The 24147-nt window shown below is 57.2% G+C and overlaps 3 protein-coding genes across 9 annotated transcripts in view; 1 reads left to right on the forward strand and 2 right to left on the reverse strand.

The window, feature by feature from the left end:
* Positions 1-1320: 1320 nt before the first annotated feature.
* On the reverse strand, positions 1321-2582 carry DNAJC30 (DnaJ heat shock protein family (Hsp40) member C30). Its single transcript, XM_073315469.1, has one exon. It carries the CDS (start codon positions 2565-2567, stop codon positions 1683-1685), a length of 885 nt encoding a protein of 294 aa, XP_073171570.1. The 5' UTR covers positions 2568-2582; the 3' UTR covers positions 1321-1682.
* BUD23 (BUD23 rRNA methyltransferase and ribosome maturation factor) lies at positions 2293-16105 on the forward strand. The gene is made up of 12 exons (XM_073315470.1): positions 2293-2585; positions 3460-3497; positions 4143-4238; positions 4614-4696; positions 4843-4939; positions 6798-6894; positions 11966-12016; positions 12628-12713; positions 13036-13081; positions 13701-13762; positions 15169-15258; positions 15610-16105. The coding sequence occupies exons 1-12, from the start codon at positions 2538-2540 to the stop codon at positions 15662-15664; spliced, it is 849 nt and encodes a 282-aa protein (XP_073171571.1). The 5' UTR covers positions 2293-2537; the 3' UTR covers positions 15665-16105.
* A 372-nt stretch (positions 16106-16477) lies between these two features.
* Positions 16478-24147, reverse strand: part of STX1A (syntaxin 1A) — a 338787-nt gene continuing 331117 nt past the window's right edge. For 6 of the 7 annotated variants that reach the window (XM_073315464.1, XM_073315468.1, XM_073315463.1 and 3 more), the window contains 2 exons: positions 21688-21798; positions 16478-19571 (listed from right to left, as the gene is read on the reverse strand). In XM_073315464.1, the coding sequence (XP_073171565.1) occupies positions 19494-19571; positions 21688-21798 (189 nt within the window). In that variant the 3' untranslated portion in view covers positions 16478-19493. Of the gene's footprint in view, positions 19572-21687; positions 21799-21918; positions 22000-24147 lie in introns of all 7 variants that reach the window. The other variant, XM_073315462.1, reaches the window with a different exon arrangement.

The following is a 24147-nucleotide window of genomic DNA, read 5'->3' on the forward strand; positions in this document are numbered from 1 at the left end:
ACTGTTCCAGAAGTCAGGCAGGTCTCCAAGAGAGGCAGGGGAGCCAATAATAAAGGCAGCATGCCCAGCTCTGAGAGTCACACACCGGCAGCCCTGAAATACAGTACATCAGAGAGGTGGTAAAAGCAACCAGTTGCCTATACATTGTGGAGATAGCACCTGTCAGTTCTTGATAACTCAAGACCCACACCAAACTACTCTACAGCACCAGTGAGAATACAATTCACTCATTCATAAAGTGCAAAAAATAGGGAGGACCCAGTCTTTGCCTAGTTAGGCTCACCCTCTCCACTAGGAATTTACATCAGAATAGCTACATCTCTGTGTGAAAACCCCACACCCCGAGACATAGTTATATCAATTTAACCCTGGTGTAGGCAGCACTAGGTCAACAATAATTTTTTCATCAGCCTAGCTAATGCCTCTCGGGGAGGCAGATTACCTACGCCGATGGGAGAATCCCTCCTGTCAGCGTACACAGTGTCTACACTGGGGTGGGCAAACTTTTTGGCCCGAGGGCCATATCTGGGTATAGAAATTGTATGGCGGGCCATGAATGCTCACTAAATTGGGGGTTGGGGTGCAGGAGGGGATGAGGATTCAGGCTGGGGGTGTGGTTTCTGGGGTGGGGCCACAAATGAGGAGTTCATGGTGCGGGAGGGGGTCAGGGGGAGGGGGAGGGCTGCTGCTGGGGGTACCGGCTCTGGGGTGGGGCTGGCGATGGAAGAGGGTGTTCTGGGCTGGGACTGAGGGGATTCAGCTGTTAGCACGGGGATCAGGGCTGGGACTGAGGGTTGGGGCGTGGGAGAGGGGCAGTGCTTACCTCAAGCAGTTCCTGGAAGCAATGGCATGTCCCCCATCTGGCTCCAACACAGAGGTGCGGCCCGGCAGCTCTGCATGCTGCCCCTGCAGCTCCCATTAGCTGCAGTTTTCGGCCAATGGGAGCTGTTGGGGTGGTGCTTTGGGTGAGGGCAGCGTGCGGAGCCCCCTGGCTGCCCCTATGCATAGGAGCTGGAGCAGTAACATACCACTGCTTCTGCAAGCCGCGCACAGTGGAGCAAGCCCTGGACCTCACTCCCCAGCAGGAGCTCGAGGGCCGGATTAAAACATCTGGAGGGCTGGATGCAGCCCCTGGGCCACAGTTTGCCCACCCCCGGACTACACTGAAGGGCTAAAATGGCACAGCTGTGTCACTTTAGCATTTTAAGTGTAGACATACCTGAAGTGGGCAGGTCCAGAGGACTCTGTTTAGATGAGCCTGCAAGATTTGAGCCTGCAAGGTGAGCTGAAATGCACTGTATACCCATTAAAGGACTAGAGTTCAGGGAAGATAAATTTATTAACACCTAAACCCCAGCAGAAAGCTGCATTGTCTCTCCTGCGGTGAATGGCAGAAACATCTCCAGCGCTGGCAGGTGAACGGCAGATCCCTGAAGGCTGCTCTGGGCAGGCAAATGTCAGCGGCGACTCCTGAGCGGGAAGGGGCGTTACCCGCACCGAAGGAATGGGGATCGCAAACCGATTTGTGAAGCTGCTTTAATAGCAGTGCGGCTCCCTAGGGCGTCCTGACACAGCACAAGGCCCGCTCGGGACCCAGCCCCGGAGCTCTCCGCAGCCGCCCTCGCCCCGCGGCCTGTCCAGCGCCACGAGCGAACCCTGGGCCCGGGCCGGGCCCCCGCGCTTCACTGCGTGCGGCCCAGCAGCGCCAGGCCGCAGAGCAGGAGCAGGGCGAGCGAGAGCTCCGGCAGCCGGTCCCCGCGCCACCCCTGGGCCGCCGCCGCCTCCTGCCGCCGCCGCCGCCGCTGGCGCAGGGCCCGCTGCCGCTCCAGCTGCTCGCCGTAGTGGGCGCGGTAGAAGGCGTCGAAGTCGAAGACGGGCGCCGCGGGGGCGCGCCGCGGGGCCGCGCTGCGCGGGCCGGGCGCCGGGCGCGCGCCGGGCGCGGGCCGCGCGGCCGAGCTCAGCTCCTCGCGGCTCAGCAGGCCCCGGTCGTACCGGCGGCGCAGGGCCGCGCTGCCCAGCACGGCGTAGGCCTGGTGCAGGGCGGTGAAGCGCGCGGCCGCCTCCTCGCTGCCCGCGTTGCGGTCCGGGTGGCAGCGGAAGCTCTGCTCGTAGTAGGCCGCCTTGATCTGCGCCTGCGTGGCGCTGGCCGGCACGCCCAGCAGCTCGTACAGCCCCGCGGGCCGCGCCGGGCCCCCCCCGCCGGCGGCGGCGCCGCCGCGGCGGCCGAGGGGCCGGGGGGGCAGCAGGCGGCCCAGGAGCGCGCGGGGCCAGCCGCGAGCGGCGGGGGGCGGCGCCATGCCGGGGGGGGAGGGGCGGATCGCGCAGCCGCCGGGACCGCTCTCCTTAGCCCGACTTCCGGGCCGCCGCCGCGGCGCGCCAATGGGAGCGCTCCCTGTGAGGGGTGGGTGCCAGAGGCCCCGGCCAATGGAGTGAAGACAGACGCGCGGACGGACGGCTGCCTCGACCAATGGGAACTGCCGGCGCTCCGGCCTCACAGATTGCGCCGCGGCGCGGGGAGATGATGTCATAGGGCGAGCATGGCGGGGAGCGGCCGGAGGCCTGAGCATCGCGGGCCCCCGGAGCTGGTGAGTCGGGATCCGCGAGGCTTGGGTGGGGGTGAGGCCCTGGTGGTGGCTGCCCGGGGAGCGGGAGCGGGGGCGGGGCGGGAGGTTCTGCGTCTGTGCGGGGGCGGGGCGGGGCCCGGCTCGGGGGGATGTTCTGGGCCTGTGCGGGGGCGGGGCGGGGCGGGGCTGGGCTCGGCTCGGGGGCCCCGCGGGGCCCGGCTCGGGGGGAGGTTCTGGGCCTGGGCGGGGGCGGGGCTGGGCCCGGCTCGAGGGCAGGTTCTGGGCCCGGGCGGGGGCGGGGCTGGGCCCGGGCGGGGGCGGGTTCTGGGCCCGGCTCGGGGGCGGGTTCTGGGCCTGGGCGGGGGCGGGGCGGGGCTGGGCCCGGCTCGGGGGGAGGTTCTGGGCCTGTGCGGGGGCGGGGCTGGGCCCGGCTCGGGGGCAGGTTCTGGGCCTGGGCGGGGGCGGGGCTGGGCCCGGCTCGGGGGGAGGTTCTGGGCCTGTGCGGGGGCGGGGCGGGGCTGGGCTCGGGGGCCGCGTGGAGCAGGGTGGGGCTCTGTGGGGCCCGGCTCGGGGGGAGGTTCTGGGCCTGGGCGGGGCTGGGCCCGGCTCGGGGGCAGGTTCTGGGCCTGTGCGGGGGCGGGGCGGGGCTGGGCTCGGGGACCGCGTGGAGCAGGGTGGGGCTCTGTGGGGCCCGGCTCGGGGGGAGGTTCTGGGCCTGGGCGGGGCTGGGCTCGGAGGCCCCGGGGGGCGGGGCTCTCGGGGGCGCGGCTTGATCTGCGGGGCGGGCGGAAGTCTCGGCCCGTGGCGGTTGCCCCTGGAGGGCATAGTGGGGGAGGGCACTGTGGGGCCCAGCCCCATCGTTCTCCAAGTTTCACGCTGTTTGTTTTTCTTGCAGTTTTACGATGTGGCCGAGGCCTGGAAATACTCCCAGAAGTAAGGGTGCTTCCCTTGCATGCTTGCTCCCTTGCTGTGGTGTACATGGCCAGTCCCCAATGAAGGTGGTGAGGATGGGTCTTGTCCCATCTCTGTGCTGATGGCTGGAGCATCTGGAGTGGTGGTTGCTATGTGCGCCCAAAAAGTGTCAATGTGCACCAGGAAATGCAATCTGAACTAAATTAAATGGTGAAAGAGTTCGAGCAGGTCTGTGGTGCAGCTGCTCTGCTGACTTTAATGGGTGTGGAGTTGTGTCCTGTGCAGTAGTATCTGCTCCTAGCAAGAGTTCTCCAGTTGTACTGGGGTGTGCACAGCTCTCCCTATAGTGAGCATAAGATCTGCCGTTGTGCTCTTAGCTATTAATTCCTGAGGAATGGTAGAGCAGGCAGAGCTGGGTGCCTGACTTCAGTCTTAGTAATTGTGTGGAGAGCCTTTGGGCCCCCAAAGGAATGCAGAAATTCCCACCACAAGGCAGGTTCCCATCTTAGGCCTTTCCTTGTGCTTCCAAATACTCCATTGTTTTCATGAATAACTAAGGTCTGAGCCAGTGGTTACCTTGGCTGTGACTTTATTCTGGGTAGTAAAAGCCACTTAGATCTCTCATTATTGCTTTCATGGGAATAAAGGAGGATTCTTTCTCCTTAGCTCTCGAATGATTGAGATCCAGTCGCAGATGTCAGAGCGGGCCGTGGAGCTTTTGGACTTGCCCAAGGATCGGCCATGTTTCCTTCTGGATGTCGGGTAAGACCCTGCATATGAGCCATATAGAACTGTAAGGATGCTGCTTTCCCCCCCCACCTCACTGGCCGTCATGTTGTAGTTAGAGAAGGACAGAGCTCTGAATTGTCAGTGTAAGAGTTTTAGGTTTGTACTACAAATTACAGTGGAGCTCCTCCTGCGGCTTTGTGGAATTCCAGGAATACCATGATGATGACGACAATCATGGCTCAAATATCTAGAAAGAAGGAGGGTGTCTCAGTACTTAATTTCCACAGTTGCTGCTCAGAGAGAGGAAAGAGAAGATCATTGTCCTGAAAGGGTTTCCAGACATGTCAGTGAAAGGGCTGGATATTGGGATGAATCTGCATTTTCTAAGATCTGTTCTTTCGCTTTTAGCTGTGGCTCTGGTTTGAGTGGAGATTACATCTCTGAAGAGGGACATCACTGGGTTGGGATGGACATCAGTTCTGCCATGCTGGGTAAGTAGATTCTCTTCCACTGCATGCCCTAGTGGGCAGACAATACATATGTGCAGTGGGAGGGTTAGAAATGTATAAAATGCAGCCCTGGGTACTGATCTGAAGACTTGTGGCCATCGGACTGGCTTGTCTTTTGTGCTGTGCAGATGTTGCTGTGGAGAGAGAGGTGGAAGGAGACCTCATCCTTGCAGACATGGGGCAGGGGATTCCCTTCAGGCCAGGCATGTTTGATGGCTGTGTCAGGTAAGACATTCCTCTTTGCTTTCTTATCTTAGTTCCCAGAGGCTCTGCCTAGCAGGAGGACACAACACAAGCCTGGCCCTGTTAGCTGGCCTTACCAGCTTGCACTCCATAGCAGGTTGTTGAAATTTGGATGGGCTTTGAATTAGGGATGCTTCTTCCCGTAATTAGGAGCAGCTGCTGGAAAATTACCTTTGACTCTCATAATACTGGACTGTGAAAACAGGGGAACTGCTTATCCAAAAACCGAGGAATGGCTGAGAGTCACGGATAACTAAGGCTAGCAGAAGGTGCTGAATACCAGTGCTGAGCATGGCATAAAAAACTAGATCATGGGCATGCTGCTCATTTGGGGGGCGGGAATGGGAAGGGTCAGAACCCCTGAGCCGCAGACGGGCTCCCACTGACACTAATGGGTGGTTTGGCCAAGTATATAACCAGTTCGCTAGTTAATGCTGCTGTTACATTCAGCGTGTCACAGATCCATAGGACCTGTGCTATACCCCAGCTTTTAAATAGTCTGTTGGAGGAACCCCTTTGGTGTGCCAGATCCCCGAAGGGCCTCACTGCCTTCAGCTTAGGCTCACTGCCTCTGACGTGCTCCTGGGTCCAGCACTTGTGATTCACACCACGCACTCTGCCGGACTCCTGGTCACACTTTTACACTGTTCAGGGACTACTGCACCTCAGCAGGTATTTGCAGTGACACCAGGCAGCATTTTCAAAGCGAGTGGGGTTTACTAGTCACCTGGAACGCAGCGTCGGGAGTCCTTAGGTTAGCACAGAGAAATCAAGGTTATGACATAGTCCATCTGTCCAGGCCAGAGCAACCCGCCAGCCAAGCTGCTCCAGATTCCATTTCAGACTCTCAGTCCCTTTGTCCCTCCACGGGGATAGCAGTACAGCCTGTCCCAAAAGCTACTCTTTATTTCCTGCCTGGTACCTCTCAGTCCCTTGTTTCTGGAGCTGGCCTCTGCTCAGCTTCCCTGCTGCTGAGGGGTGGGGGAAAAACTTCCTTCCTCTTGATGGTTGTTTGCTAGGTGTGAATTGTCTGGTCACTGGGGCTTCTAATTGCCTCTTTGGGATTCTCAATTGTTATGGATTGATTTCAGCAGGTTCCAGCCAGTGCCTTAAAATTCATTGCGCCTAGGCAGCGAGATGAGACACTTCCCCCCCGCATGTCTCCTGCTGCCCCAAGAACAGACTTAGCCTTTGAGCCCCCGCTGGATAGCAGTGGAAGGTACGGGAGGAAACTGAGGCACATACAGGATCCATAATACTACAGGAAATTGCCACTTCCTCACACAGCATCACCCACAATTATGGACTCTGGTTATTGTCAAATGCCCTTAAGGTGTCGTTGCTGGGCTCCAGAGTGACTCCCACTATTTCTATAAATCTCTCTCTCAGCGCTCCTGTCTTCAGTGGTCTAAGGTTGCACTACATCCACTCAAATCTGGAAGATTTTTTAACCAGTTATGATCCATAAGGACTAGAAACTCTGTTGTAATGAAAGCTTGCATTCTGCAGAATCTAGATCTGACCGATAAGTACACCAAGTGGGTCAGACTTGCAAGTCAAATATGTGACCTCCTGAGCTAGACAGCATCTCTTTAGAATGGGCTTATACAAAATCTTTGCTCCTAAAAAGTAGGAAGCAGTGCACTGATGAAGCAAACGCAGTAGTTGTCTTGAGCACAGCAGTACGTCACATACTATCTTGGACTATAGAATAGGTACGAGGGACACTGGTAGAAGGAGGACGTTAGGGGACTTGCGTCTTTGTTAAAGAATGTGGTTCGGTTGCCCACATGGGAGGCTTGGTGGCTCAGTGTCCCTTAGGTCACGCATTCTCTTTCAGTATTTCTGCAGTGCAGTGGCTCTGTAACGCTGATAAGAAGACACACAGTCCCCCAAAACGCCTGTATCGATTCTTCTCAACCCTCTATTCTGCCTTGGTAAGTAGTGACAGATATGGCCATTTCCTGCAATGTCCTTGAAAAACCTTATTGTATTAAGTGTATTGTGAGTGGGATTGTATGTAACCTCTCTCGGGGGAGATGTGATGTGGGGCCTGGGAGCTCAAGGATTGTATTGAAAATGTGCCAGACAAGAGTGGATGCTTGGGACAATAAGGGGATTTCCTGGGGAATCCCCAGGAAGAGATTCATGCAAATTTCCCACTGTCAGTTATGCAAAACCCCAGCCTTCTGAAGCTGTGCTTGGAGGAGTGGATCATTGTCTGCTAATTACCCAGGAAGGCCCAGGTTGAATAAAGAAGCAGCTGAATGGCCCAGTCTCGGTTCTGGTTCTGAATGTGAGACCATTCTGAACTTGTAACCACAGCGAAACCCCCACTGTGAAGGTCTAACTCCAACCAGAGCCCAAGGTTGGAGTTGGGGTGACGTCTGGTAAACTTTTTAGCATGTGTGTAGGTTCTTCTATTGTTTTAATATATTTTCTCTGTAATGTCAGAATAAATGGTGCTTGCTTAGAAAGAGCTGCGTGGTAACTTGTAACTCCTGGTAAATATGCTGTTCCGAGCCTTTGGAATGAAAGTAAAGCGCAGACGCTGGCCTGTTTAGGCATCTGGCTTGCTAGGAATATCCCAGTGTAGGCAGTGAACTGTGCAGCCTGGAAAAACCCTGCTGAGGGAGAGAGACGGGGGTCTCTGCCTGAGAGAGCCGGAAACTTTTGCGTGCCCTTGATGGATCTTGGAGGGGGAAACAGGTGCAGTTACCCTGGAACTGTGAGTTTTCTTGACCCTTTATTCTGTTTTGATAAGTGGTGCCTTGCCAGCCAGCCAGCCACCCCTTCCTTCTCCCAGAATGTCGAGGGAGAGGATGTCCTCATTCAGGTGACATTCCCTAGCAGGCTATTCTGGCTGTAGTGGGTAGTAATGTCCATGCACCATTAACAGGAACTCCCAGTTCAGATCATGCCATGTTAGGCTGGGAGACTGTGTGCTAGGGGACACAGCAACGTACCAGCAACGGAGATACAGGTAAGCAACCGTTTTCATGTTCCCTCCACAGGTACTAATGCGGAGAGTGGACTAGTTGATACATCTGAGGGAAGGGAGCAGAAGGAGACTCGGCCGACTGGAAGGCATGAGATGCACTGTCCTAGGGTTGGGGGTTCCACGACCACCGCTCCCAAGAGAAGGAGGCGGGTGGTGGTGGTCAGGGACTCTCTCCTCAGGGGGACTGAGTCATCTATCTGCCGTCCCGACCGGGAAAACCGAGAAGTCTGCTGCTTGCCAGGAGCTAGGATTCATGATGTGACAGAGAGACTGCCGAGACGCATCAAGCCCTCGGATCGCTACCCCCTCCTGCTTCTCCACGTGGGCACCAATGATACTGCCAAGAATGACCTTGAGCGGATCACTGCGGACTACGTGGCTCTGGGAAGAAGGATAAAGGAGTTTGAGGCGCAAGTGGTCTTCTCGTCCATCCTCCCCGTGGAAGGAAAAGGCCTGGGTAGAGACCGTCGAATCGTGGAAGTCAACGAATGGCTACACAGGTGGTGTTGGAGAGAAGGCTTTGGATTCTTTAACCATGGGATGGTGTTCCAAGAAGGAGGAGTGCTAGGCAGAGACGGGCTCCACCTCACGAAGAGAGGGAAGAGCATCTTCGCAAGCAGGCTGGCTAACCTAGTGAGGAGGGCTTTAAATTAGGTTCACCGGGGGAAGGAGACCAAAGCCCTAAGGTCAGTGTAGAAGTGGGATACCGGGAGGAAGCATGAAGAGGAGCGTGCAAGAGGGGAGGGCTCCTGCCTCATACTGAGAAAGAGGGACGATCAGCGAGTTATCTCAAGTGCCTATACACAAATGCAAGAAGCCTGGGAAAGAACCAGGGAGAACTGGAAGTCCTGGCACAGTCAAGGAATTATGATGTGATTGAAATAACAGAGACTTGGTGGGATAACTCACATGACTGGAGTACAGTCATGGATGGATATAAACTGTTCAGGAAGGACAGGCAGGGCAGAAAAGATAGGGGAGTTGCACTGTATGTAAGAGAGCAGTATGACTGCTCAGAGCTCAAGTATGAAACTGCAGAAAAACCTGAGAGTCTCTGGATTAAGTTTAGAAGTGTGAGCAACAAGGGTGATGTTGTGTTGGGAATCTGCTATAGACCACTGGACCAGGGGGATGAGGTGGACAAGGCTTTCTTCTGGCAACTCACGGCAGTTACTAGATCGCAGGCCCTGGTTCTCATGGGAGACTTCAATCACCCTGATATCTGCTGGGAGCGCAATACGGCAGTGCATAGACAGTCCAGGAAGTTTTTGGAAAGTGTAGGGGACAATTTCCTGGTGCAAGTGCTGGAGGTACCAGCTAGGGGCAGAGCTCTTCTTGACCTGCTGCTCAAAAACTGGGAAGAATTAGTAGGGGAAGCAAAAGTTGATGGGACTCGGGGAGGCAGTGACCATGAGATGGTCGAGTTCAGGATCCTGACACAGGGAAGAAAGGAGAGCAGCAGAATACGGACCCTGGACTTCAGAAAAACAGACTTTGACTCCCTTAGGGAACTGATCCCCTGGGAGAATAACATGAGGGGGAAAAAGAAAAGGAGTACTTGTGGCACCTTAGAGACTAACCAATTTATTTGAGCATGAGCTTTCGTGAGCCACAGCTCACTTCATCGGATGCATACGGTGGAAACTGCAGCAGACTTTATTTGAGCATGAGCTTTCGTGAGCCACAGCTCACTTCATCAGATGCATATCGTGGAAACTGCAGCAGACTTTATATAGTCTGCTGCAGTTTCCACGGTATGCATCCGATGACGTGAGCTGTGGCTCACGAAAGCTCATGCTCAAATAAATTGGTTAGTCTCTAAGGTGCCACAAGTACTCCTTTTCTTTTTGCGAATACAGACTAACACGGCCGTTACTCTGAAACCTGTCATGAGGGGGAAAGGAGTCCAGGAGAGCTGGCTGTATTTTAAAGAATCCTTATTGAGGTTACAGGGACAAACCATCCCGATGTGTAGAAAGAATAGTAAATATGGCAGGCGACCAGCTTGGCTTCACAGTGGAATCCTTGATGATCTTAAACACAAAAAAGAAGCTTACAAGAAGTGGAAGATTGGACAAATGACCAGGGAAGAGTATAAAAACGTTGCTCGGGGATGCAGGAGTGAAATCAGGAAGGCCAAATCACACCTGGAGTTGCAGCTAGCAAGAGATGTTAAGAGTAACAGGAAGGGTTTCTTTAGGTATGTTAGCAACAAGAAGAAAGTCAAGGAAAGTGTGGGCCCCTTACTTAATGAGGGAGGCAACCTAGTGACAGAGGATGTGGAAAAAGCTAATGTACTCAATGCTTTTTTTGCCTCTGTCTTCATGAACAAGGTCAGCTCCCAGACTACTGCACTGAGCAGCACAGCATGGGGAGGAGGTGGACAGCCCTCTGTGGAGAAAGAAGTGGTTCGGGACTATTTAGAAAAGCTGGACGTGCACAAGTCCATGGGGCCAGATGCGTTGCATCCGAGAGTGCTAAAGGAGTTGGCGGCTATGATTGCAGAGCCATTGGCCATTATCTTTGAAAACTCATGGCGATTGGGGGAAGTCCCGGACAACTGGAAATAGGCTAATGTAGTGCCCATCTTTAAAAAAGGGAAGAAGGAGGATCCTGGGAACTACAGGCCAGTCAGCCTCACCTCAGTCCCCAGAAAAATCATGGAGCGGGTCCTCAAGGAATCAATCCTGAAGCACTTAGAGGAGAGGAAAGTGATCAGGAACAGTCAGCATGGATTCACCAAGGGAAGGTCATGCCTGACTAATCTAATCGCCTTCTGTGATGAGATTACTGGTTCTATGGATGAGGGGAAAGCAGTGGATGTGTTGTTCCTTGACTTTAGCAAAGCTTTTGACACGGTCTCCCACAGTATTCTTGTCAGCAAGTTAAGGAAGTATGGGCTGGATGAATGCACTATAAGGTGGATAGAAAGTTGGCTAGATTGTCGGGCTCAACGGGTAGTGATCAATGGCTCCATGTCTGGATGGCAGCTGGTATGAAGTGGAGTGCCCCAAGGGTCGGTCCTGGGGCCGGTTTTGTTCAAGATCTTCATAACTGATCTGGAGGATGGTGTGGATTGCACCCTCAGCAAGTTTGCAGATGACACTAAACTGGAAGGAGAGGTAGATACACTAGAGGGTAGGGATAGGATACAGAGGGCCCTAGACAAATTAGAGGTTTGGGCCAAAAGAAATCTGATGAGGTTCAACAAGGACAAGTGCAGAGTCCTGCACTTAGGACAGAAGAATCCCGTGCAGACTACAGACTAGGGACCAAAGGGCTTGGCAGCAGTTCTGCAGAGAAGGACCTAGGGGTTACGGTGGATGAGAAGCTGGATATGAGTCAACAGAGTGTCCTTGTTGCCAAGAAAGCTAATGGCATTTTGGGCTGTATTAGTAGGGGCATTGCTAGCAGATCAAGGGACGTGATCATTCGCCTCTATTCGGCACTGGTGAGGCCTCATCTGGAGTACTGTGTCCAGTTTTGGGCCCCACACTACAAGAAGTATGTGGAAAAATTGGAAAGAGTCCAGCAGAGGGCAACAAAAATGATCGGGGGCTGGAGCACATGACTTATGAGGAGAGGCTGAGGGAACTGTGGTTATTTAGTCTGTAGAAGAGAAGAATGAGGGGGGATTTGATAGCTGCTTTTAACTACCTGAGAGGTGGTTCCAAAGAAGATGGTTCTAGACTATTCTCAGTGGTAGAAGAGGACAGGACAGGGAGTAATGGTCTCAAGTTGCAGTGTGGGAGGTTTAGGTTGGATATTAGGAAAAACTTTTTCACTAGGAGGGTGGTGAAACACTGGAATGCGTTACCTAGGGAGGTGGTAGAATCTCCTTCCTTAGAAGGCTGGGATGATTTAATTGGGGATTGGTCCTGCTTTGAGCAGAGGGTTGGACTAGATGACCTCCTGAGGTCCCTTCCAACCCTGACATTCTATGATTCTATGACTGTATGAAAGCCTGGTCTGGAACAGGGGTTTATAACCACCTTTGTTTCCTGTAGGCCCGAGGATCCCGAGCCGTCCTGCAGTTGTACCCTGAAAACTCAGAACAGGTGACTTTGCCTGATGGGGAAAGGGGATGCAGGGAGGGATATAGCAGAGAAGCCCTGCTCAAAGCTTGGCTGTGTTTCCAGCGGGGGTTGGGAGCTACTATGGGTGTGTGAGGATGGGCTGCTTTAAGGGCCCAGCAGAACCGGGTTGAGCGTTTGGTTTGCAGTATTTCACAGTGGTCTGTTCACTGGTACTGGTGAAAAGCCAGAGCCTCGAGGAGCCATGGGTAGGCAGCTGGGCTGCGTGCTGTTTGGTGTGATGTAGCACCAGAGCTTTGTAGTGCTTAAAAGTCAACCCGCTGACCTTACCCTGAAGACTTACTGTCAGTTAGACTGAGCATGAACACAACCGATAAGAGCGGGGGTGGGGAACGGAGAGAGGAGTTAAAATAAATACAACCAAAGAATGGTTTCTGGGGGGATCGCTGCCTGAGGGTTAGATTTAGGGGTTGCTATGAAAGTGGGGGTGATCCCCCCGTTGGAGAGCCCTAGCCTGGCTAGACCCTGCAGTAAGGTGCAGTGCTAGCTGCTGGCTAAGCCTCGGGTACTGTGCTGTATATTACTGGCCTGGTGATGGCTGGACAGTTCCTGACAGCGTGTTCTCTCTCTGCCAGCTGGAGCTCATCACTGCCCAGGCCATGAAGGCAGGGTTCACGGGAGGAATGGTGGTGGATTATCCCAACAGCGCCAAAGCTAAGAAGTGAGTTCTGTCTCCTGCTGGGCTGGGGCCACTGAGTATGATCTGAGCTGGGGTGAGGCCATCCTTGTAGCGTGTTACTTTACTGGATTCTGTGACTTAGCTGTGTGTCCCCCCCGCATGGAAATACTGCCCCATGACAGAGGCTGGAGTTCCTGTCACAGACCCTGGTACAGATCTGTGAGGTAGATGGCCTGTGGACACCTGTCCTCAAGTGGGCTTCTGGAAGCTATGTGGGAAGCTCTTGACTAGGCCTCTGGGTGTTCAGAGTTCCAGACTCCAAATCTCAGGCCCAGGAATCTCATCTCATCTCTCTCTCTTTCAGGTTCTTCCTCTGTCTCTTTGTTGGGATGGCTGGTGTGTTACCAAAGGTAATGAGCTGCAGCTCAGAGGCAATGGCGCAGCTGGCAAAGTGGGAGGGAGCAGGAGGCGAAGTGCTCAGGGTCTCCTGCTGAGGGATGCTCTTTTGGTGGGTGAGGTTGCTAGGAAGCCTGAACAGGAGGAGCCTGGCCAGGGGCTCCAGGGGGCTGTGTGACATCGTCCCGCCAGGGGCCGACTTGGGCTTCAGAATCAAACCTTTGGAAAAGGGATCTGCACAGAGGGGCTGGCTGCCATCCCTGGATCGTGCAGCTCCAGTCACCTTTGTGTCTGAAGTCTGATGCAGCCACCCGTTGTGCACTGGTCCCTTCCCAGAAGCACTATGGGAGAGGGGGCCTAACCCTGTGCCATTAGTACCAAGATTGCCTTGCTCACTTGCCCAGCCTTGGCACTTCCACTGAGCCAGCTCGGGCTGGTCTGGTTTTGCCTCAAGCACTGGAAGATCAGTTTGCTCCTTCCCTAGCACACAGCCTGTCCCTGAGACTTGCTGACTCAGGCCCCGTTCAGTCCTCGCTCTTGCAGAGCCCCCTTCCCCTTCTGTCCGGGGGTCGTGGCTGGTGTGGCAGGGTGCTGCTCTTTGTGGCACTGAGGCCCATCGCTTTGTGCTTCCAGGCTCTTGGTGCTGAGTGCGCTAATGGAGAGGAGTCCCAGCAGGCCAAGTTCACCAGCGAAAGGTACCATGTTCACGAAGCTCCTCCCTGAGAGAGGGAGAGCCACTGGGGGCCTGGCTAGCGGGGAGGTGGTGTCCCTGACACTGGACTCAGGGAGCTGGAGGGCCAGGACCCTGCAGTGGGATGGCTCTGGCTTTGAGTGCTCAGTTTCAGGATTGCCTTGGCCTTGGCCCTTCCTGACCCAGACATTTCCCGTCAGCCAGCTCAGGGCTGGCATGGTTTAGGCCACTGTGGAGTAGCAGAAGATTTAGCTACTTTTTGGCACGGAAGATGGCCCGAAGGGATCTGTTCTGCTTGTTTATACCTTAGATCATCCAGCCTGATCCTGGCTGGGAGAATTCTGGGGTGGGGCTGAGTTGTGAGCGTTTGGGCATGAAGTGGAGTGGGGCTGTTGGATTTTTAAGATGTCCTTTCTCCAGTGTTCTTGGAGTTCAGTGGGTGGTAACCATTCAGGCAGGCTGGCCCAGAGCTTGTCTGCATGGGGACATTCACTGGCATAAGAATGTCCATATGGGCAGTCATACTGGCATAATTGTGCCAGTAAGTTACCTTGTGTAGCCCTAAATTCCCTCCCTTCTCAGCTGTTAGGCTGTCTCTCTTGTGGATACCCAGTGCATTTCTGTGCTGTTTGCATGTCTCCTCCCTATGTGGCAGTGCAGGGCAAAGCTCCCCTTGCAGCCGGTAGGAGAGACTGAGAGCACCAGCCAGAGGATAGTCGTCGTGGTTGCCAGGAACTGTTGGCTGCCATGTTTTCCTACCTCTGACACTGTTCCACTCCTTAACAGTACCCAGCTTACGGCTCCGAATTACTGAGGCAGTGTCCTGACAACTTGCTTAAAAAAGACCCTATTGCAGCAGCCTCCCCTGTAATCTGGGGTTATGTCCCATGGAGACCCCTGGTTCCAGCATGCAATTGGCTGTCAGACTAGAGTCCGCTCCAGTAAAGATGGTGCCCTGTATGCTGAGATGCACAGTCCCCAGGTGCATCCCTATCTGAGCTGAGGTGATGGCTGACTGCTTTCTTGTAGGGTATTCTACCCCCCTGTGATGCTGATAGCCAGCCAGCCTGCCTGCCTGTGTTCCTGCAGAGCACATGGAGAAAGCACTCAGCCAGGCCACACCTCTCTTCCTCTCCCGATTGAGGACTTTTCAGCATTTTTCTTGCCTGCGTCTGTGTCCTGCTTTGGCCAGTGCTGCTTGCCCATGCCGCTGCTCGCTGCCTTAGCTCCCAGCCTCCCCCACACCTGGGCTGTCATTGTCCTAGCTGGCCTAAGAGGGGCTGGGGATAATTGGCCAGTGCTCGCTGCCCTGCACTAGGAACTGAATCCCAGACCCCTCCAGACGCAGCGGATTGACTGACCCTCCTTGCGTGGACCCCCATCAGCGCCATCATTTCTGTTTCTCTATAGAACACGGTTCAGAAATGCCAAGGGCAAGTCTGTAAAGAAAAGCCGGGACTGGGTCTTGGAGAAGAAGGAACGTAGACGGCGGCAGGGCAAGTACGTACCATGGTGCCTCCCTTTGCCCGGGTTCCCGGGGGTGGGAGAGAGAGAGTAGCGGGCATTGTATGGGCTGTAACCCGGCCACCTGGGTCTCCCTTGCAGACAGTGGCTGCCACCGTTGTTTCAGGGCATGGTAACAAGGACATCACTTCACTTTCAATGTAGCCATTACCTGTCTTCGGGCAGCATGGCCACAGCCCTCTGTCCTGCTGCAAGCCTGTTCTATGCTTCTGCCGACCCCCCTTCTGGCTGTCATGGGGGCTCCAGCACTTCCGGCTTTGGGGCCTGATTCGCTTATAGCCCCCATCCCTCCCTACAGTGTAATCTGTTCTGTGCGCTGTTCTGCAGGGAGGTGAGGGCGGATACAAGATACACTGGCCGAAAGCGGCGGCCTCGCTTCTGACTGCCCCGTGTATTCCGGTTCTGTGGTCGCCATGCAACAGCCCCTGTGGAACTTCCCTGCAGCTCTCGGGCCTCCCTGGATGGCCCCCCCCCGGTCTGAAAGCTGCTTGTACGAAGTGGGTTTGTTTGTGGCCCTTGCAGTGGAAGGCTGGGCCGTCTCTGCTGCTGTCGAGGATCCCATTTGATGCTTCCGGTCGTATTGAATGGGAAGATACTGGTTGGGAGCAGACTCACTGCATCTATTTTTGTGTGCTGGGTGCTGACACTGAGCCAGCCACTTGCAGACCCCCTTTTTTTCACCATCTGTTATCCGAGCCAAATGGAGGGGGGTCAGAAACACTGGTGGGCAGCCTGCCCCCAGTACTGGGGCAAAGTGCCCTGGGTGAGGGGACCTTTCCTGCTGAGCTTCCAGCCTACTCAGTAAATAGTCCCTTGGTTACGAGTACTGCAGAGCTGTCATCTTTCAAGGGGTGGTTCTGTGCACAGCAAGGGCTGATGGACCTAGCGCTGGTCTCTGCTGCTCCTCCCTGGTATTTGTGCAGCGCTGTGCCCTCTGCTTTGCTGCTTCAGGGTTACATACTCTGCTCCTGTGGCGTATGCTCCGTGAGCACTGAGAAAACCCCCCAGTGGATCGGAGGAAGCACTTCTGCAGCACTCGTGGTTGGGGGCTGCTGTATGAGGGCTTCAGCTGGCCCTTGGAGGAACACTTCTGTTCCTGGCTGCAGCACAGCCAGGGCCAGCCAGCCCGCCCATGGGGGCGCCTTCTCTTCATCCCTCCCCTCTGGCGCAACAGAGTGAGGAGCCCACTGCTGGGTTTAAGGTTACAAATGTTTATTCTACATAAAAATTCCACTAACTGGGAAGCTGTTTTGCACCCAAAGCTGGGGGTGGGACAGGAGCTGGATGTAGACAGGGAGCAACATACAATGTTGTTCTAGCCATTGGAACAAAGCAAGTTGGGTTCAAGATCCACATAGAAAACAAGGACACTTAGCTCACGGTACAGTGACGTTACAATGCCAAGGGGTTGCTCTGAACTCTTTCAAGTACATTAATTAAAAAACAAATCCCCAGTATGAGTGAAAGGTACATGTGCGGCCCCCCCCCCACCCTTACTCCTGAAATACTGTCAAGCCTCTGGTGCTGGGAGTCCTATGGGCATGTAGGACAGATGCTTCTTGAGAAAAGACGTGTTTCCAAAGGAAATGTAAAACATCTTCCCCATGCACAAACATAGCATGGCTAATCACGTCAACTCGTGCAATGGGTGGGAGAGGGACAGGCCAGGGCTCTTGAAGGTGCAGGGATTGCAGTGTTGCACCAATTCACCTTCCCTCCAGTGTAAGTATAGCCCCTAACCCCTAGAGAATGCCCTTTGCCTTGCCTACTGCAGGCTTCTCAGCCCCACAGGTTAGTTATGTCAGCTCCCCACGGAGCAGCTGCTAGGAGGGGAGCCCTAGCTGGCAGAATCCCACTTGCTGTATTGCTGTCCCCCCAATTTCACCTGCCCCCTTTGTATTGCTGGTTTCTTTCCAATGTGTTGGCAGGTGCCTTATCCCCCATGGTACCTGTCCCCTGCATGCTCAGCTGTTCTGGCAGCAAGGTGGTGTGCTGAGTGCAGTAAGACCCTGCACCTGAGGATGTGGGGCAGGGCTGTCTGGCTCACCCCAGCCGGGGTTCTAGCCCTGCTCCTAAAGGCTGCAAAGGTGCTGTGGAGCCTTCTGCACCCACAAGGAGGGTTTAGGAAGAAATAGCTGATCAGCCTCCCCAGCAGCTGCATTTTGGAAAGGGTGACCACCCGTCCTTGCTCACCAAGAGCTGTCATGGTGGCAGCCTGTTATTGCTTGCTGATCTGCCACACTCAGGGCCCTCCCCACTCGCTGCGGGGATCCAGGCAGAGCAGACAGGGCCTTGGCGCAGACCCACCCCAGGCAGGCGAGCACAGGTGGGCTCTTGCTCCCAGGTGTCTCTGGGCTCGCAGGGCTGGGAAGGGTCAGGAGGCCAGGCTCTCACTGTGGGCTCCCTCCAGCAGGTGTGCAGGCTGCCACCACACACACGTTCACTGCAGCCCCTGGGGATGTGGTGCCCTGAAGCCAGGGGTGTCTTGGCAAACTGGTCCCTTGAGCGCTCAGTGCTGATGAGCTGGGGGTGAGGTCAGGCACCCCCCCCCCCCCCAAGGAAGGCCAGAGGGCTGGTATGGCTCTTGCATTACAGCTGGGGTGCCCCGGATGGGGGAGGGACAGAGCCAGCCCTGCAACACTCTCCCTTTGGGAGCTGGAAGAGATGGAGCTTACAACACTGAACGTCAGCTGCCCATTGGCAGCGCAGGAGCCTGGTACCTGGGCTGCTCTGTGGGGGCCTCAGCCTGGGGAACGGCTGCAGGGCTCCCATGTGCAGCCCAGGCCCATCCCCAACTGGCCAGACACAGCAGGGTTGGGGGAACCAAGCGCAGTTGGGGCACAGAGCCTGGGTCTGTCGCAGGGGAGGGGTGACGGGGGAGCCAGGCCTGGGCCCTGGGTGGCCCAGAGAGAGGGGCTGGGAAATCCAACCTAGGGGCAGGGCTGAGAGCTGCCTGCAGGAGTCCCAGCCCTGGAATGGTTGCCCAGCAACCCACACCCAGGACAACATGAGTCTCTGCTCTGGCCTCATCCCCTTACCTGGGTGAGTGGCACAGGCAATTCAGACACTTCCTGCCCAGCCCTAGAGGTGGTTCCAGGCCCATGCAGTGGCCAGCAAGCTCCTTGCCATCTGCCTGCTTGGCACTGCCCATCTCCCCCAGGCCAAACGGGCGTGGAGCATGCCAGGGAACGCTGATGCTGTGGGGCCTATTCCAAAGGGGTGCAGTTCCCCCCCAGGGAACCTGCACCAGCACTTGGGAAGCATCAGCACAAGACGGTCGTAGGCTCGCCAGGGGGGCAGTGCAGCAGAGCACATGCCACCCTACCCCAACATTCCCCCACCCCCCATGGAACTGGGCCCAGCCAACCACACGGGACAGCTGCCCCATCAGCCCAGCCTTGCAGAAAACACCCTCCAGCCGTGCAGCGGCAAAGAGAAATGAACCCCGTGCAGCCAGCCAGAGGGGAGGGAAAGGGGCAGCAGCAGGGACTGGGCCTTGCACCAAACAGCCAGCGAGGGGAGGTGGGCACTGTGGTGAGCAGGCGGGGTGGGTGCAGTACCAGGTATGGCTGGTGGAGGGGGCACTTCAGGGAGCAGCAGCTGGGCAGGTGTAGTGCCAGGTGTGCCCTGGGGAGGGAGGCACTGCAGGGAGCAGGCTGAGGGGTGTGGCGTTTTGTCAGCAATGCCCTGGCAGAGCAGAGGGAGAAAGAGCTATGACTGCCAGTGAACCCCCACGGGCAGTGCCAGGCTACAAAGGTGGGTGGGGACTGGCTGGCGAGTGCTCTCTTCTGCTCTGCAGGGGACACAGCACTGCCCCTTGCTCTCCCTCACCCAGTGCCATTGGCACAACTTGCTGTCCTACACCTGGCACCATGCTAGGAGACTCACTATACGAGGGCAGCCTGGCTCCCTCTGCACCAGTTAGCTGCCTTGCTTTAGGCTCAGTGCCACACGCGTGCTCTGCCCTCCATCAGGTCCAGCTCCCCACCATGTCCCAGCCCCGGATACTGTCCGCCTGCCCCCTCGCCACACAGACGCACCACACCGTACACACAGTGTTACAAAACGATCATGCATTAGAAACTGAAATTCTGCTGGGAGGGCCCCTCCCTGGCGGCTGCAGGGCTTGGCTCCCCTCGGGCGCAGCTGGGCCGTGGCAGCTCGGCAGCTCCATCGCATTGTCTACAGAGAAAGTTTCGCCTTGGCAAGATCTATCCGAAAATCCCGCCCAAGGTGGAGGCAATGACGATGCCCAGGACCACGCAGCAGATAATGATCATGATCTTCTTCTGCTCAGGCCGCCCCACAGCACCGACAGGGGAGAGAGGGGGAGAGGTTACAGTCCAAACCCCAGCACCCAGGCCAACCCCCTTCGCCTCTCAGCGCCCTATGCAGGGCTGTGCCTACCTGGGACCCAGGCTCTGCCAGATACAGTGCCCGCAGAGCAGAGTCCCCCAGCACCTCTGTCTCGCCAGCTGGACAGAGCCTGTTCTGCAGCCTGGGGCCAGTGCTCAGACCCCCTCCGACAACACAGCCGCCGGGGCAGAACTGCTGCAAGTTCTCTCCTGCCTGGAGAGCACGTCAGTGCCAGACCAACCAGGGTCCTTGGGCCCTCCTGACCCAGCAGGGGCTCCCTCAGTGCGAGGCCATGCACGGGGGACAGAGACGGGCTCTGTTTGCACATACATTGCCCTGGGCAAATGCCTGCAGGGCAGCGCTGGGCTGGGCCCAGGCTGCAGAGCACCGGGGGTGGGCTCAGCCCATTTGCTTGGTAGCTCTTAGGAGGGCCTTGCTCGCTCCACTGCCTTGAAGGGGAAGGGCAATGCACCCTGTGGCCCTGAGGCTTGGAGAGGCCTAGCCCCAGCCAACCCATTCTGCCCCCCCAGCGTGGGAGTCGTTCCCTGCTCGTTAGGCTGCTGCAAACCTGGCCCCTGTCTGTGGCTGCTCAGGCATAAGGGCTCGGGGCCAAGCGAGGTCATTGAGGGGCCAGTGCCATGAGGACTGGAGCCAAGCTGCCCCGAGAGGGATGGACACATTGTCCCAGGGGCTAGAAATGCCCTCCAGCACCTCACCAGGGCTTCTCTGGGGTGTTCCTTGTGCTCATGCTTCCGGGTAGATGGGGTCCTTGTGAGTCACCAAAGACCACCCCCCTCATGGCACGGGAGGCTCTGGAGCAGCAGCCTGTGGCCACCACCTGAGCAGGGAGCCTGGACTAGCCACCGGATGCTCTGATGCCGTGACAAATCCCAGCTGGTCTGGGGCAAAGCCCACAGCCCTGGCGGCGGTGGTACCGGAGGGCTGGGGTGTAACTGGACTATTTGTTCTGGCAATTGCAGACAGTGCGGGCCTGCCTGTTTGGGCTGCGAGTCCCAACTCCCACCAGCACAGATGACTCGTGCCTCCCGATCCCGGGGGTGGGGGACACAATCTAAAGGGTGGGGGCACATGACCACCCCACATCTCCTTTGCCCAGTGACCCCTCCCCATCCCATGGTACCTGCATGGAGGAGGGCCTGTCCTTCCCCTGCGCCTCCCCCCATCCCCCACACATTCAGCTGCTCTCCCTGGCAGCCAGGTGGGGAGCGGGACGGAGCTAATTCTGCCTAAGAAAACCTCCCCGCCCAGCTGCCACATCCACCCCTCCCCGCCCAACTGGCTGCTCCCTGTGAGCTGCCGCATCCCCCCCTCCACCTCCACGCCCAGCCGGCTGTGTCCTGGGAGCTGCCCATCCTCCCCGCCACAACCACCACACCATGCCCAGCCAGCTCGCCCTGGGAACTGCCAGGCACCCCCCTCCCGCTGCGCGCTCTGGCCAGGCCCCGCATGCGGTTCTCCGCTTTGAGTCCCTCACCTGTCGGACAGGCTGGACCCAGGTCTGCTCCAGCCCATTCTGAAGGAAAGGAAATTGTCCCTACCCAGGAGCTGTCACGGCATGGCCAGGCCTTCTCCAGCGCTGAGCCCTGGAGCCTGGCTCCTTTCCTGGGCCCAGCCTAGTGTGTGGGCATGTCCCTAACGCCTTCTTGCTCTGAGCGATGATGCATGGACTGCCACCAGTTGGAGCCCTTCTCCGCTCTCAGCACCGCCCATGACTTGGGACAACGATAGCTACTGACGAGATGCTCTGCTGGGGTCTGCTCCCCAGCCCACGCCATCTGCCTTCCCGGGGCGCTGCACTCCCCAGCCCACATTCAGGCAGGCCTGGCCACATGGCAGCTGGAGCACCCCGTGCCCGATTATGGGGAGCAGGTCCCTGGGGAGCCCTGGGACAAGGGGCTGATGGGTCGCTCCCCATGGCAGGAGCCCTGGCATGTGCTGTCCGGCAGTGGGCGTCGCATCCCTAGCCCCTGGGGCAGAGCGGAGAGGGGCTGCAGGCCCAGACTGGCCTCCGCCGCACACACGACTCACCCGCCTGGCTTTGCTCTGGTACTTAACAGCCTTTTTGGTGTCAGACACAGCCCGCTCCACGTAGTCCACAGAGTGCTCAACGTTGTACTCAATGCGGTCAATCATCTCGCCCTGCGCAGCACGGGAGACAGCCAGCCAAGCCAGAGACCACGCAGAGACAGACAGACAGCGAGGACACACAGACAGACAGACATGAATTCCAGGCACCCATCCCCCAGCTGCTCCCCTTACCTGCTGGCTCTCATGCTGCACCATCTGCAGTGCCTGCAGGTGAACGCAGGGGCCTCCCGCTCCACCAGGGCCACTGCTCCCCTGCACAGGAGAGAGAGCGCAAGAGTGTGAGAGTCTCTCACCTGCCTCCTGCTGAGCCCTGCCCTTCACTCGGGGGCCTGGCGCTGGGCTGGGGGGAGAAGGACTTCAGTGCCCAAGCCATTTTGGAGTCCCCAGACCCAGCTGCTGCATGGAGATGTCTGCACTGCAGCTGCCGGCTTCCTTGGACTCCCAGCTCCTTGCCCCACTGGACACTCCAGCTCCCCTCAGTGGCCAGGCAGCTGCAGAAACCTACGGTGGCCAGTCCACGGGATGGGATGTCCAGATGGTTTGTTACCCAAGTGATGTGCTCTGAGGCAGTCTCTTGGCAGACAAGTGGCCATGTTGTGCCAAGTGCCAGCACGAGGACTGATCAATTCCTGGCTGTGCGGCTCAGCGGGGTAGGCAGATATACCTGCTTTGGTCTAAGCGACCAGATGGGTGAGCTGGAGGGGTTGCTTTCCCTGTCCGGGACTGGCCCGTTGGTGTAGGGCTTTGGGACGTCAGGGTAAACTACCAGGGAAACTTTTGGCATTTGTCACCAAGGACTCACAACTCTACCAAGAAAGAAGGGCCCAGCAGTCATGGCCACCCACCTGCATAGAGCAGACACCGCACAGAGAGACAGGCACAAAGGCTACAGCCATGCACGGACAACCCCCCCCATGCACACACACCCCCCACACACCCACAAGGAGCCAACCCCCCTGCTGGGGGTGCTCTGCACCATCAGCTGGGACCATGCAAACCCACAGCCTAGTCTCTGGGACTGGAGCTCTGGGCACCCTTTAGCCATGAGGCTGGCAAGGTGCCGAGAGCAGAGTGTGGCCTGCCCTGACGGGGAGAGGTTCTGCTGGCTGCGAAGGCAGGGCCTGTGGGGCGGGGGGGGGGGGGGGGGTTGTGGGGCAGGGTAGAAGAGAGACATGGCAAAGGTCCATTCCTGTCTGTAACAGGGAACCAGCCTGGGTCAGGCTGATCCCGGCTGGGAATCCTGTGCCCTCCATCAGCAGTTAGAGCAGGAGGTGCAGGATGGGGGACTGCAATGGGGGTGCAATGTGGGTCTGGGGGAAGGACGGGGTGTGTGTAGTGGGGGGTATGGAGTATGGTGTGTGCAGTGGGGCGGTACTACACTGTCCTGTTAGCCCAGCCTGTCTGGTCTCCTGTTCCTTGTCTCTGAACAAGCTGGTCCAGGACTCATTTGGGCCTATGGTGTTTTATATGGGAGAGGGAGCCCCTCCTACATCCTCAGAGCCCCCCCAACATCTGCAGAGCCCCATCACCCTGCCCGCGGGCCTTGGCATATGGTGTGCAGTGCCAACCCCAGAGAATTGGATGGGGAGGATGACTCCTACCCTGCTTTTGGTGCAGGTCCTATTAGAAGTGACCCGTGCATGAGGGAGGAAGGAGCCAGAGACTTGCTCAGGACAGGGCACCTCTGCTGTCCCTGCTGTGCGTGGGGCAGGAGCAGGGCATCCCAGCCAGCAGGCAGCCCCCAGTGCTCCCTGCCCCCACCCCAACCCCATGGAGTCAAGACACCAAGCGCCTGCCCAAGCTTATCCCTCAGGGCACAGAGGGGCCTTGCTATTGCTCAGCCTGCCCTGGAGCCAGGGCCCTGCCCGCGGAAGCAGGGGACGGCCTGGCCCCGACGCAGCCCCAAGTGAGGGCTAGCAGAAAGGTCCCTGCTCCATGCCCACGCGAAGTCTCTCAGAAGCCATTTAACGGCTCAGGCTGAAAGGACCAGGGAGAATGACAGCAACAGGGTCAGCACCTGTCTGCAGGGCGTAGGTTCAATACACTTCTGAGCCACTTCCCCTAAACCTTTCACACTCTGGATACTGCACTCCCTTCCCCTCCCACCATGCCACCCCCATCCCTGCCCCTCAACATCCCCAGCACTAGACACCCCCCACCCCACCCCACCAGCCCCTCAGCAATAAATACCCCCTCCTGCCTGCCCACCATGCCAGCCCCTCAGCACTGGATACCACCCTCCCTGCCCCCAACCATGCCAGCCCCATCCCAGCCCCTCAATCCCACACCAGCATTGGACACCCCCCTGCCTGCCACCCCACCACGCCAGCCCCTCAGACCCCCGGCACTGGATAACCCCCTCCCTGCCTTCCCACCACATGAGCCCCATCCCAGCTCCTC

Source organism: Lepidochelys kempii, chromosome 17 (assembly GCF_965140265.1).
Source record: "Lepidochelys kempii isolate rLepKem1 chromosome 17, rLepKem1.hap2, whole genome shotgun sequence".
NCBI lineage: Eukaryota > Metazoa > Chordata > Testudines > Cheloniidae > Lepidochelys > Lepidochelys kempii.

What these genes read in the sequence shown, in the direction of transcription:
- DNAJC30 (XM_073315469.1), bottom strand. Translation starts at nt 2,567, where the DNA reads ATGCTCAGGCCTCCGGCCGCTCCCCGCCATGCTCGCCCTATGACATCA.
- BUD23 (XM_073315470.1), top strand. Translation starts at nt 2,538, where the DNA reads ATGGCGGGGAGCGGCCGGAGGCCTGAGCATCGCGGGCCCCCGGAGCTG. An exon ending in CATCAGTTCTGCCATGCTGG is followed by an intron (nt 4,697 to 4,842) that starts GTAAGTAGATTC and finishes TGTGCTGTGCAG; the next exon opens with ATGTTGCTGTGGAGAGAGAG. An exon ending in CAACCCTCTATTCTGCCTTG is followed by an intron (nt 6,895 to 11,965) that starts GTAAGTAGTGAC and finishes TGTTTCCTGTAG; the next exon opens with GCCCGAGGATCCCGAGCCGT.